General features: G+C 35.5%; 1 protein-coding gene across 9 annotated transcripts in view; it reads right to left on the bottom strand.

Moving 5' to 3' along the window:
• Positions 1-1,466: 1,466 nt before the first annotated feature.
• The window catches only part of Mtmr2 (myotubularin related protein 2), an 81,350-nt gene continuing 68,359 nt past the window's right edge, over positions 1,467-14,457 (bottom strand). For all 9 annotated transcript variants that reach the window (XM_003472706.4, XM_063256204.1, XM_013155563.2 and 6 more), the window contains 6 exons: positions 13,845-14,030; positions 11,434-11,640; positions 7,546-7,638; positions 5,249-5,362; positions 3,322-3,498; positions 1,467-2,700 (listed from right to left, as the gene is read on the bottom strand). In XM_003472706.4, the coding sequence (XP_003472754.1) occupies positions 2,539-2,700; positions 3,322-3,498; positions 5,249-5,362; positions 7,546-7,638; positions 11,434-11,640; positions 13,845-14,030 (939 nt within the window). In that variant the 3' untranslated portion in view covers positions 1,467-2,538. The remainder of the gene's footprint in view (positions 2,701-3,321; positions 3,499-5,248; positions 5,363-7,545; positions 7,639-11,433; positions 11,641-13,844; positions 14,031-14,457) is intronic.

The raw sequence follows: 14,457 nt of genomic DNA, 5'->3' as shown, positions 1-14,457 counted from the left end.
TGCTAAATCTTACTATCTCTCAGGCAGGATTCAAATTGTACCCACTCCAACTTTCAATACTGTCATATGAGAACTGAAAACAAAATACTGCTTACTTGAGTTTACAGTGGAAAAAGTATGTTCATCCACTCATGATGTAGCAACTTAACTGCAGCGCATCTCAAGCCTTTTCAGAGTAAGATGCCAGCATAGACATCAAACTGAGTTCATTAGAGATTCACAATAACCATTTGCATTATCTCAACACAGTGTAGTGAATGTAGTGACAGAAACCATCCACATTGTGCTGAAGGGACACATAGAAGTGGGGAGTGGCACAGAGGAAAGTGATGAGTGGCAGTAACTTTCTAGAGGAAGCAATGATCTCTAAACTGTAGAGAATTAGCAACTAATTATAAGGGGAAACAGTTCATTCAAGTCAGTAACAGAGTGCACAAAAGTAGGCTCTATTTGCAGTTTACATGAGAAAAGTGTGAGTACAATCACTGGTATGTTAACAGTTGAAGTATGCAGAGCATACATTTTGTTATACACAGAGGTATAAGCAGATTGTATTACAGGATACTGAACTGCTTCAACTTCATCATACTTGCCTTTGTATTTTGTATACATGACCATGAAAGTATACTGTACAACTAATATTCACCATTGTAAAATAATGAGCTTTTCTGTGTATAAATATATATAAGTGCTGGTATTTTTCTGTTTCACAATAAGCCAGTGATTTATTTTAAGTGCTCAAATGCATACTATACACCACCTGGAAGATTTCTACAGAAGGGAAGCTACTGGAATGTTTTGAACAGAAATGTGAAGATTTGAAACTTAAATTTCTCGGACTTCTGAATAGAATTTGAAGTAAGAATTGAATACATTAAGAGTAGAATGTTTTGATTCGTTCAGGATTCTTCTAACCCGGACCATGAAGAAAGGTCTGTTCCATTGGATTGGCAAGGGAATCCAATGGATTTCCATTGGAATAGAGAAAGGAATGTAAATGGAATAGGGAATGGATCTGTGAAATGTATGAATTCTTAGCTGTAATACTGACTGGCCACTTAAATTTACCTGTTTACTCTGTTAATTTTTTATGATGAGTTTCACACAATGACCAAATCATTATGGTATCAATTTTGCTAATACTGGATGAGTCTTTATTGTAAGATGAACAGCGTAACTACAGTTTAGACTATACTGAATTAGTGTAAAATGCTGTATGATTTGTTTGACTTGGGTTCATATTAAACATTTCATTTGCAGCAAATGCTCCTCAAAAGATGTTTAAGTAACATTCTAAGAGTTACAAAAAAAAAAAAAAAAAATGAATAGCCAGGTGTGGTGGCACATGGCTGTAATCCCAGTGCTTAAGAGTTGGAGGCAGGAAGATGGTAGAAAATTCAATGTCAGCCTGAACTTCATAGCAAGACCGTCTCAAAATAAACAAATAGTTCTGGACAAGGACAAAGTTTTAAATTAGTTGAAATTTCTTTTAATTAAAAGACCAAGGGAAAGAAGCTTGTTTGTTACAGTACATTACATATGGCTCTTATATAAAGTAGACATCAAGAAGTCAAATATTTATACCAGCACCAAACTCAGGCGAACAGTGAAGCAAGATTTCTTTTACTGGCATTGAGATTGTATTCATCTTTACATGCAGTATATTCTTTGGTAGACTCAAATCATTTGATGGAATTACAGAATTTGCGCAAAGGAAACTAGTAGTAAACTAATTCATGTAAATTTTGAGTACAGTACTTCTCACCATAAGCTATTTATACAGACTTAAGGAAAAAAAGTCTATATTGCCTTAGAACTTGCCAATTAGCATTATTTAAGTAAAGTTCAGTTTTTAAAATGTTCTTGAAATTGGACAATTAGGTGAAGCATATGGAGTTCCTTCAACTCACAATAGCTGCTGTTTTGTCCCCTTCATCATCCCCAAAACCATTCTGTAAGGCTTTTGGAATAGCTATCTAAAAACACTCTAATAAAGCATATAAACAGTGCCAGCAACAGCTTTCAGCTATACTGTATCATTTTCAAATTTGCCTTGTACTTATTAAGCATGAAATTTAAAGTGGATCAAAGTCAATTACAACAAAGAAAAAAAAGTATGATTTTAAACTGTCATGTCAAGGCAATATATGTGATTCCATAAAATTTCAATGTTGATTTGGTTTGAAAACTATTCTCTGCAGTGATCTTTCTGCTACCCAGAAGTATATTTCTAAAGTAGTCGGTATTTTGCTTTTAAAAGATCCTGAAGTTTTTCCCTTTAAATTAGAAACTTGTTTCCACTGTAGATACAGAATTGAAGTATTTTAATATATTTTGGGTGACATAAGGTTAGTGTCATAACTGTAATTACAAAGGGAGCCACCCACACTGCTGTAGTTATAGACTCATCTTAGACAAAATAAAGCATCTGAACTTTTTCTCTCATAGATGAGTTGAAATATGGAAGAATTTCTACTCATAAAGCTGCCACAGTAATGAAGAGTTCGTAGCAATGATGCCTCTAATCTAACAGTCCATTCATACAACAGTTTGGACAGGAGTGACACACTGTGCAGGAGAGCTGGCTCTCTCTGACGATGAGGTCGAGCGGTTGGAGATTTCTCTCTGTAGTTCTTCTACTTTTTTCTGAAGCTCTGCTCGTTTAGCAAGAAGTTCTTTATATCTGCTGTGAATAGGTTCCTACAAGAGCAAAACATGAAATTGCTCAATTGGCAATCCCAGCCCAACCCTTGGTTACATCATTACTTGTCTCTTCTTGAATGAATCCCATCTTTTTAACTCACTGGTAGAAATTAAGTTCAGCTATTGTCACCACTGCTCTTATCCTGGCTTTTCCGGTGTTCCCAAGTACTTTTCAGAGAATATATACTCTGGAGGTACTCCTAGAACTGATACTTTTACAAGTGTAACAAATAATTAAAAGCCAATACTCAAAAGATTCTCTATCATTTATTTGAAGATTTTTAGCCTAATAGTTTTAAGCAGTAAATATTTGATAATAGTTACTGTGTATCAGAATTTAATTGGACCTTTAACTTTCCTAAAACTTGATATTCAAACAAGGCTGTCAGAAGTTAACTTTAGGAAGAAGGAAAAGCACAGAACAAGTGATTTTTTTCCAGTCTACAAAGACAGAATAAAGACCGTGTACAGGAATTATCCCAATGTGGTGCTTTTTTCTAGTACACAATTAAAACTATTAATAGTTTAGAGTGAGAAGTTCTAATGACAGTTTTTCCAGTTGCCATAAAGGATACAGATCTAATAGCAAAAAATTAAAATTCCCATCATATATTGTACCTGTGGTTTCATGCGTGGATTCCACCTTATATAATATCCCACCCAAAGCTCTAGGTGGCGCATGCTGGCTACTGGATAAAGGACATGATTGGAATAGCTCCCATAGAGAGGATTAGTGAAGTCTTCCAGCTGGCTATTTATGTAAGACCACAATGACACAGTCCTTTTAGGAAGATTCTGTAAGAGGGGAAAAAATACAGATATTCTACATAAGCTATACTTTAGATGAAATTTGGAAAAAGGTATTTTGTGGTCATTTTCAAATGACCACAAAAGAAGGCATAGACTTGGGACATTTTACACTGAAAACCAAAGGATACTGGAAAAGTACAAGTCCTCAAAGACTTAAACATGAAGAGTTACCATGTGACCCAGCAATTCTGTTCCTAATAAAGCTAAAAAGGTGAAAACAGTATTCATAACAGCCAAAACATGAGCCCATCAAATGAGTGTATACAGATAAAATATTCACAGTGAAACATTACTCAGCAATAAAAATGATCTCTGCTTCAACACAGATGAACCCTGGAGAAAGTATAAGTGAACGCCAGACATGACGATCACATAGTAAAACTGCTCTATTTAAATAAGAGGCAAACCTGCAGAGGTATAGCAAGTTAAGTTAGTATTTACCAGATGCTATAAGGAATGCGATTTGACTATTAGCAGGTATGGGACTTAACTGCAGTGACCAAAATGTTTGGAAATTAAATGGTAATGTTTATACAACTCTAGAAAACTAAAGGCCATTAAATGCACAAAAAGACTTGATCTGTGGTATGCAAATTAAGTTTGCTCAAGTCAAGATACAGTGCATTCTAAGGTTCACAAACTACGCTTAACTGATATTACCTGACACTCCATAAATTACTGACTTCTACACATGGAAACACTTTCACTAAATGGCAGACACTTATAATAGGGCATTCAGAATACTTAATACTCTATGAAAAACTGGCATTCTGTATGTCTTCATTTAATCTTTATAGTAGTATCACTAAGGAAGCAAAAGTAAACTACGTTTTACTGTTATGGTACAAATCTAAAATATCCCCCAAATGTCATGTGTTCAGAGGTATGGCTTTCAGAAGGTCACTGGCTCGTGGACCCTTGAGCTTACAAGGTTTACCTCGCATTCTGGCTCTTGCTTTTATTGCTTCCTTGCTGCTATTGGTTGAGCAGCTTAACTGCGCCACACTATTTCTGCTTTGGAACCAGCAGACCATGGGTTTGAGCCTTTTGAAACTTATGAGACAAAATAAACCTTTTTCTTTAGGTTTTGGTCGTTGACAATTGTTTTAAAAGTGAAACCTGATATAGAATGTGGCACAGTAAAAATGAATAATTGTTCATATATCATAGAGATGTACTTTCAAGATGAAAACTACAGATACCATCCCTGTAAGCAGGTTTTAATGTCAACCTCTTTAACAGTGATATCTCTAGGAAGAGGCAATGAACCACTTTTTGTATGTATCTGGTATCTGAATCTTTTACACTGCTATTTTACAATTTAGAAAACATGATTTATTGTCTTGTGTGCAGAATATACTTTGAGATTTGAGCTCCCCACACATTCAAAAGGGTGTTCTCCAAAAATATTTTTTCTGTACCTAATTTTGAAGAGTTTCTGTTCTTCAGGGAATACTGTAAATCCTGAGGTCCCACATATTTCATTTCCCTTCAGCAAACATCCCACTTGTGAACTTAGCTGACAGTTACCTGGCACCTTCTGCCTTATGACAGATATTTCAGAATATCAGGTCCAGCTACGTGACAGAAGTAATCAAAGTACAGCCCATAAGACAAAATATAACTAAAAATAATATCCAAAAGAGTAAGTTTAGTTGAAATCAGAGTGCATTTTTGAGGGAAAAGCACAGGGTAAGGATAATGCAAAGGTGACAGGGCTCAGACGTGCTCTTACCTCTTTTCCTCTCTGCTGTTCACTATTACAGAGGAATGTTCCAAATAAACAGCTGTATAGATGGTCCAAAATGGTAATGAGGAAGTACTCATTGAATTCAAATGCAGTAGGAAACTGGAAATTGAACATCACAAATGCATAAAATTGAGACAATTTTCCACGTATATTCATTCTTTTCATGAGTTGATCTTCCATAATTGTATTTAAAATTAAGTCTAGCATTCAGAACTACAAATCTTCAGCTCTGGGGGTCATTATCTACTTAGTTAAAAAAATTATCACTTTTCTGACGTTACTTCTTCCAGAACTTTATTTTCTTGTGCAGTAAGAGTCTGAATGTTCTGCCCATTTTGGTTCTGTGTTCTTTATATCTGTTAAAGCCTAAACTTGCTACCAAGTAAGTTTTGTAAGTCCAGTCTTCACCTGTCTATAGTAAGGTTTTTTGTTAAACTTTCAACAGCATAAACATAGGTTTGCTTTTAGGAATCAACTGTGTATTCACAAAATATAATACATGAAAGTAATGTGCAGATAATTTGTAAGTCAACCTACTATCTTTCCAAGACTATCCTGTCCAATCAGAGTTTCTTACAATACCCTATTTTGGCAGCATCTTTCTAATGCAGAGAAAATTCATTCCCTCTCTTAAGTAGGGCAAAGGGTAGCAGGCAAATTTTACACAATGCAATTTTGGAGGACTAATCAAAAGATCCTTAAAAGATAAAATTAATGGTTTAATCCACCCTATCCACATTTCAGGTTATGCCAAGGCTTCTTTCTGTGTGACACTATACCACTTACAGGGTAGTCCAAAAGAACTCCATAAATTCTGGATTGCTAATTGGAGAAAGAACTGTTTTCAGATTTTACTGTTTACAACAGTCCAAGGCTGGGGATATAGCTCAGTGGCACAGCCCCTGCCTGGCAAGCTCACGGCCCTGAGTTCAATTTCTGATACCAAAAGAAAGTGTACCTAGAGGAAAATGGCACAAACTGCTGGCAACAGGAATAGGGATGAAAATAAGCTGGTAACCTGGTAGGTTTCTACAAAACAGTGAAAGGCAGTTAGTGGGCCTTGAGTAATTTTTGTGGCTCTGAAGCTGAAGCAAATGATCAAGTGTATGCCAGAAACCAAAAGCCAGCTGACTATAAAAAAGTCACATTTTATCCCTTAATAAATCCCATCGACTATGTTGTCACACACTTAACAGTCTTATTTAGTAGCCCAATATAAGTACATTCTGATGCATTAAGTCTGAAGGACTAAGCTGTAATTTGTTCATCTTATTGGCAAACCTACTGCTGTTATATGGCAAAACAGTTTATCAGTGGGCATTGCCTCAGGAAAACTGAATACAGCAATAATTTCTAGTGTTGCTTTTAAAATTCTAAACCGGTATTTTGTCTGCTTTCCTTGGTTAAACACATGCGGGCCTTTCAACAGTTGCTTCCTCGGTGAGGAGATGGGGATGAGTGGTAGTATGCCAGACAGAATACGATTAAATACACCAGCCCTATTTTGACAAATGGCTGTGTAAGTCTGTGTTGATATTCGTGTTTTTTGTTGTTTGCTCACATTGTTAATATGACAAGGTATGTCCAGGCTTTATGTATGTCCAGAAAGAAAATACAGATAAACAGCCAGATGTCTAAAAGGCCACTATAGAGTATCTTAAATTCCACCAAAGAAACTAATTTTATAGTTAACAGGCTTAATTAGCCACTTTATTTTTAAAACACTGACCCCTTAGCCAGGTGTTTTTTTTTTGTTTGTTTGTTTCCTCTACTATATTTTCAAGAGATGAAATTCATTTATATTAATATTTCGAATAAATATTACAAAGCTTTTAGGATATGATTAAAAACCACAATTCTCTCAATGCCTAAAACAGCTGAATCTGTTATTTACCTTGGTACTATCTACCCAAATACATTTTCCCTTAAAATGGCTAAAATTATTTGGAAAATGATTTTATTTGGCTTGAGCTATGTAACCTATTTCTTTACCTCCCCCCCCAGCAACATACTTGTTGGCTTCAGTTTAACACCTTGTTCAAAACAAGGAAGCCTCTCAGAATATCAGTGTCACTGATGGAAATGCTGATGGATCAAACTGTAAATGTTTAATGTTACTCCATCACCACCAAATAACCTTTAACTTAATAGTGATGATAACCGATTGGTCTATTTCTTGAACAGAATTTCCATAGAAAAGTTTCATTTTACATGAACTATAGGATAATCATTGACCAAATCTCCCAATTCTGAGCTTGAAGGACATATGTAAGATAAGTTACCTGTCTTGTCATTTGCCAGACACAATCAATAAACTGAAGGAAAACAGGTGATCTGTCTGGATCTGCGTGGTTCTTATCTCCATGGCCAACTCTCTGAAGCAGAGTGAAACATATTTAGGATTTTTCAGTTTTTAATGTATTTTTTCTAAAAAAGCAGTCGAATATAGTGTGTTTTTTTTTTAATTTTCAAAAAACTTTTTAAAGAGCATTATATTACAAAAGAAGCAGAAATCACAATAATTCTACCAAGCAGAAAACCTATTGAGATTTTCATGTACAACTGCTACGTTTTTCTGAAATGAGATACTTGTAGGAATTACCACACTGTTTAATAAATGCAATCAGATCCTAAAAAGAGTAGTAGAACAAGGAGCACACTCCAGAGCCCAGATGTTTGAATTGGAGACTTGCAGTGGTCTCATTTCCTAAGAACTTAACAGTCACCTTCCAGACTTGCAGTCACCTATCCCAAAGCATAGATTCCCTCTAAAAGTATACTCCACAGACTTATGGGGGCTTTCAGATCCAAGTTATTTTTCTAATACTACAAAATCTTTATTTGCCTTTTCCAATGTCTTGCCATTTAGTAAAAGCAGCACAAGATAAAATTTGTGTTCCCTTAGCAGGAATCAAGCAAAACTGGCACCTAACTACAGTGGTAATAATTGTACTCTTACCTTGTCAGACCTCAACACCCAAAGAAAACGCATAATATGCTCTGGTGCGTACTGACACAGGACAGGAAGAAATGCCACAGTTGTGGAACATCATTTTTTCAAATAATTTATGTATCGACTATGGTTAATAAGACTTGAATACCTGGCAGACACTTTTTAAAAAAATAAGCAAAATTATATCACTAATTGTAGAATATGAGCTTTTGAAGCCAGGCATGCTGGTGCACACCTGTATTCCTTGCACTCGGGAGGCTGAGATAGGAGGATCGCTGCATGTTTGAGGTCACCCTGGGCTACACCAGTTCAAGACCAGTCTGAACTGTACCAGACTTTGAGTGAAAATAAGGTTGTTAAAAAACTCTTACCCACAACAGTGATCTTAAATGCTTCTGATAAAATCAGTGATGGTATTAATGGATGTGATTTTATGATATTGTACCATGCAGTGCATTAATGTTTGGGCTACCTGTATAACTCAGTGTTTTTCAGATAACCAATAATGTTACAAAATCATGTATGTCCAATATATTTCCCAACATAAAAACATCAATAGAATCTAATGGGCAAGAACAAAAAAATCTTGGTTTTGGATGCCACGTTATACCTAACATCTAATAAACAACCACCTGTTCTGGTATAGTAAAGTAATAATAATCATGATTTCCTGGAAAAGCTAATCAAAAAAGCTTCCCCATCTTTATCCAGAAAGATTTTCCTTACATACTTCATAAGAACACATTACAAGATACCTGAGAAGCAGATGTAAATGTTAACATAATAATCATTTGTTTTCAAATATTTTGAAATTTTAGAGTTGAACTATTATGATACAGCAAGTAATGTATAATCCACAAAGTTATTTTGGGTCATCAATAACTGCTAACAGCATAAAAGAATTGTGAAACCCAAACTTGAGAATTATGACCCCTTCATTAACCATGTAAGCATGTTGTTTTGACTGGGTGTTCTTTAATTGTCAGAATGCTGCTTTGTTTGTTTGTGGGGAAGGATCAAATTCAGTATCTTGCACTTGCTAGGCAGGTGCCACGCTGTTGAGCTAAATACCTCGGCCCCTAAAACACTGCTGTTGTAGTGAAACTAGAAACAGAACTAAAGTTTAAAAATCCATACCAACTTCTAACAGCCCTAAGTGTTCATGAGTTTGAACCTACCATTATTTGAAGAGTTGTTTTAAATGACCTTTTCAGTATACTGTACAGAGAGCTGCAAAGTGTGAGCCAGCTAAGTACATAATAAAGCTGTCAATTATAGTATATTCAAGTTCAAAACAACAGACTAAATATTCTTTTATAATATAAAAAATGTTAGCATTCCCTGCTGTGGGGCACTAAGAGTTAATGTTAGAGCAGCATTTAAGGCACACACCTTTCAGAAAGTCTCTGAACTAATCTATGAAAATTGCTGCTTAGAAATGATGTTCTCAAAGTTCTCTAGTCCTCTGACAGTCTGGATCCTCTACATGGTTCTCTAAATCCACCTCTCCCTCTGCTCTTACCACTGTCACTGTCATTCCCATCCATTATTCACTCACCTACTACTCTCTCACTCTATTTTGTTACTGTAACATACACAGACAACATATGAGAAGACTAAAAGTCAGAAAATTACTGTTCTCGAGTTTTCTGGTTTCCAATAGTGTTTAGCTGGAGCATAGCTAAAAACCACTTGAATATTTAATTTCAAACTCAAGTATGAGGTAACAAGAAAGCAAAGCCAAGTCATATCACCATCCTGATCATCTGTTTTAAGAACTATGATTAAATCAGGCATGGTGGTACACGCCTGTAATCCCAGCACTTGGAAGGCTGAGGCAGGGGCATCACCATGTTTGAGGCCAGCCTGGATACAAAGTAGCTTCAACGCAAGTCTGAACTGTAGAGCAAAATGCTGTCTCAAAAAGACAAAAAACAAAACAATAAAACAAAATCTTGTGATTACTCCTCAGTACCACATGTATATGAGCAAAAGCCAACTGGGATGCAAAAGAGTCTGAGCAAAAAGGATGTTCAACCTGAAAACAAGAGATTGTGGACAATGTGGGCTAACAGCTTCCTTCGAATATTTGAAGGGATAAGGAACAATTAGTTCTTCATGTCTCCAAAAGGGAATGGAGCTGAGTGTGGTATTACATAAGATAATCTCAGCACTCAGGAGGCTGAGGGAGGAGCATCACCGGGAGTTCAAAGCCAGCCTGGGCTACATAGTGAGATCAGGGCCAGCCTAAACTTCATATCCAGGCCCTGTCTCAAAAAATAAAAACAAAGAAAAGGGAACACAGACAATGGGAAGGAAATTTCATTTCACTATCAGGAAGACATTTGTAACGTAATCTTCCTGAATGAAACTAGTGAGCCTCATAGAAGAAGCTGTTGCCTATTTCTGGGGACACTAATGAGACTGAACAATCATTTGACAGGCAAACTTCTGCCTTTTTGTTATGTCATAATTTGGATTTGTGGATAGACTAGTCAAAGTAATTACAAAAGCATACGTTCTCAGATTCCAATTCTGAAATGGGATAATAAAAGTAATTTCTAAACAGTAGAGTTGGCTCAAAACATTTCCATATAACTATGCATAGTTTCCATACATAGTTTTAGTACTATAAGCATAACAGAGAAGCTGTACAACTCAAACTTTCATTTTATTCTCCATTGTTATTTTCAGCATGGTTTTTTACAGACACTGCTGCTATGTGAGCAATACCATCTATAGTGATTTTAAGAAGAATATTTAAGCTTTTGCTTCTTTATACACCTGCAGAAGAGCCAGAAGGGCTCTGTAACTGCACAACCTTCAAACTAATCTTACTTTTGGAAGAAACACTTGTGGGCAGCACTGAACAACAAAACTGCTGTTTCCAGGCAGAGATGAAGAAAAGACTAAGGGGGTCGATGCCCCTTGTAAGTAAGAATCACTAACCTATAGGGTACTATGAAACAGTCTCAAAATTGATTATGCGTGACTCATTTGTAAGCATTAAAAAACGTTCCTGGGCCCCATTCTCCAATTGTCCTAATTCACTACTTTAAGTCTTGTCTATTATTCAAATGCATATACAGACTGAAAAATCACTAACACAAGCTAGTTCAAGTAGTCACATTATGTCATCCTAATACTTCGCAAAAGAAACAGAAAAATTCTCACAAGATTACCCTTCTAGATAAACGATTAAGGTATTGCTACTTACTAGTTGGAATCGATGTCCAAAGCTTAGCCACTCTTTTTCCACAAGGACTTCAAATCCTCGGATGGTTCGATAGTATCCATCTAACATGAGCATAGCAAGGGAAGTTAGCTGAGCTGTGCGATCCCAACCATCACTGCAATGCACTACCACAGAAGTCTTCCCTGACTCTACCTTGTCAGCAATCCTAAGAGCCCCTGCAAGAATAAGCTGGAAAACAGATTTTTCCACATTAAGTTTTAAAACAAATACTTCTTCCCAGATTCAATTCCCAATGCTACAAAAAAACCCAACTTTACTAGTAATGGTTTTATTAGGGATGACTCTGAACACAGAAGAAAAAATTTTTGTAAGTTGTATAAAACATAAATTCTGCATTGATAACTAGAAAAATCTCATAAACTTAAAAGACTCCTGTTAATTTGCACAATGAAGTACAATACCTTAATGAAGGGTATCTCGTACTAAAGTCAAAAATGAAAGATTTTTCTTACAAGAATTAAGTTCTAAAGATTTATAAAGTTATCAAATATTCTAACATCATCTGTTTAAATAAAAATGGCTATACCAACTGAAACCTTATTTTTAAGGCTTATTTAAAACAATTTTTAACAGTCATCATGTGAAAGCAGTAATACTGGATCTCTTAAAATATTCTAAGCAATTATTATAATTTTGGCCTTTACTTTTATATGCCGAAATCCTTTGCAAAATAATTTACCTTTTCTGAAAAGTCTTGACTAACAACAAAACAAAAATATCCCTGTTCTTTGCAATAACTGTACTGTTATCATTCTTAACAATGAGAATGGAAGTACAGTCTCATCTGATTGTAAACATAGGCATATTCTAGAAACAGGGTGCATTCAAGCAATCTCAAACTTGACTATGCATCAATCATTTGTGAGCATTTTTTAAAAGTAAAAAGTACCTGGTTCCCATTCTCCAATGATCTGTCACTATTTAAAGATCTTACCTCTTAGTAGAATGCATATACAGACTTAAGAATCACTAATCCAAAGGCTTAGTTTAAAACTGACCAGGAAATTATCCAGAGTAACAATCTTCATTCTAAAACATTTATGGAGCCATTTACTATGTGGCAGGTACCACTTACTGTGCTGGAAATAAAGCACTAAAGGAACAAAGTACCAGCTTATACTGTCTTTGGGAGAGGCCAGCCAACCCCAGAAAAAGGAAATACGCAGCATTTATCAAATGGATGTCAATTAATGCTGATACAACTGTCAGTTTGCACTGAGTAACAGCTGGGAAAGGCTTCTCTCAGAAACAAGATAGTTGAGCAGAGATTTAAAGAAAATGGACAGGTAAGCCTTGGAGGTGTAACAACTGGCAGAGGAGAAAATAGTCCAGCAGGAGTACGTCTTACACCCTAGGGAAACTTGTTTCTGTTATAGTCAGCCTTTCAGAGAGAATGTACTTGCTAGTGAAATGACCAGGGATTCTCTAGAAGCAAACAAACCAACTTATGTTTCAAGTCATACACTGTCACACTATAACAGGAGGGCCACATGAGGCATGTTTATAGCTGTCTATATTCAAGCTATAAAGCTTCGTGAAGAAGAACAATAAAATAGTCTGTAACTGTACTTCTATTACTTGTTTTGCTTTTCAAATTTCTTAATTTTTGAGCTCTTAATGGAAGTACAAGTCTGTCCCTTTTTTAACATGAACAACCACGTTCTCTATTATTTCCTAACAGTAATATGTATATGGTTAATTTATATTTTGGTAATTTACTAAATGTAGAGCATTTCTGAAAACATATCAACTATATCAACTAAGTTTGGTGCTTCAAGCATTAAATCAGTATGTTGTGTAAATTAATGTTTTCTTGGTGTTCTCCAAGTGACTAAATTTAACATGGTATCCTGCAAACACTCCACATCATTTCTCTAAGTGGAAAGGTAGCTTTCCAAAGCATATAATAAGTATTTACACAGGTAAGAGTTGCCCTGCCTTCTAAGGTGACCAAAAAAACATGATTTATCCAGTGCAGGTCTTCATGAGTTAGCAGTATATGGCGTTTGACACATTTAAAAGCAAATGAATGAAGAAAGATATGATTAAATGGAAAGAAAAAGGAAAGTAAAGAGATCAGAGAAAATAGAAATAGGTTCAGTCTATGAAGACTTTATGGAAGAAGACAATGTAAAACGGAATCTGAAGGAGGAGAACAACTCAAGATAGAGAAGAAAGAAATGTAACAGAACCAAATGCACAATATACAAAACTAATTCAAACATCAAAATTCAATAGCTCCAATTATCAAAATAGTTAACCAATTTTTCACTTTTTAGAAGGTGACTTCATTCTGATTTCAATTATAAGAGTCAATACAAAGAAATAAAGAAAGAAAGCTTTTGTCTAAAAATACAGAGAAATATACTCACCTTAATATGCTCTAGCCAGTGTGTAGATTCTAAGTTAGACAGCCAATGAGTTTCCTCAATATTTGGGTACACAATCTCCTTAAGTTTCCGTAATGACTCTCTCATAACATGAATATTGTGGATATCCAGAAAAACTAGCTCTGCATTTTGATAAGCATCTTCACTTTCATAACCTCCACCTTTTGCCTGGAGAAAGGCACACATCACAGGAAATCATAAATGAACACAAATCCATTATCTGCAGACACCCATGAAATACGTGAAAGTGTCAAACATGCTTATAGCCAGCCACTAGAAAAACTGCATGTGTAGCTGCAGATGGCTCAGGCAACTCCACAACCTCCATCTACCTCGTGATGTTGTTTATAGAAAAAAGAATATACACTGGCTGTTACAAATAAATGGTTATCATGTATTAAGTAGTTACACATTTTAAAGCACTAAATTTCCCCTGCCTATATTTCAAATACTACCCAAACAGTTCTTTATGGAAGATGCCTCTTCATACTAACATCACAAGACTGTAAGTTGTAGGTACAGTCCATCATCAGGTCCACTTCTGCTTCTTCACTTCATTGCAATCTTAAATAAACTTTTTGCAATCCTAATGACT

Source organism: Cavia porcellus, unplaced genomic scaffold, assembly GCF_034190915.1.
Source record: "Cavia porcellus strain 051 isolate PalLab524CR breed Dunkin Hartley unplaced genomic scaffold, mCavPor4.1 scaffold_9, whole genome shotgun sequence".
Lineage (NCBI taxonomy): Eukaryota > Metazoa > Chordata > Mammalia > Rodentia > Caviidae > Cavia > Cavia porcellus.
Note: the sequence above shows the minus strand (reverse complement) of the source record. Positions and strands in the feature narration are given on the sequence as shown.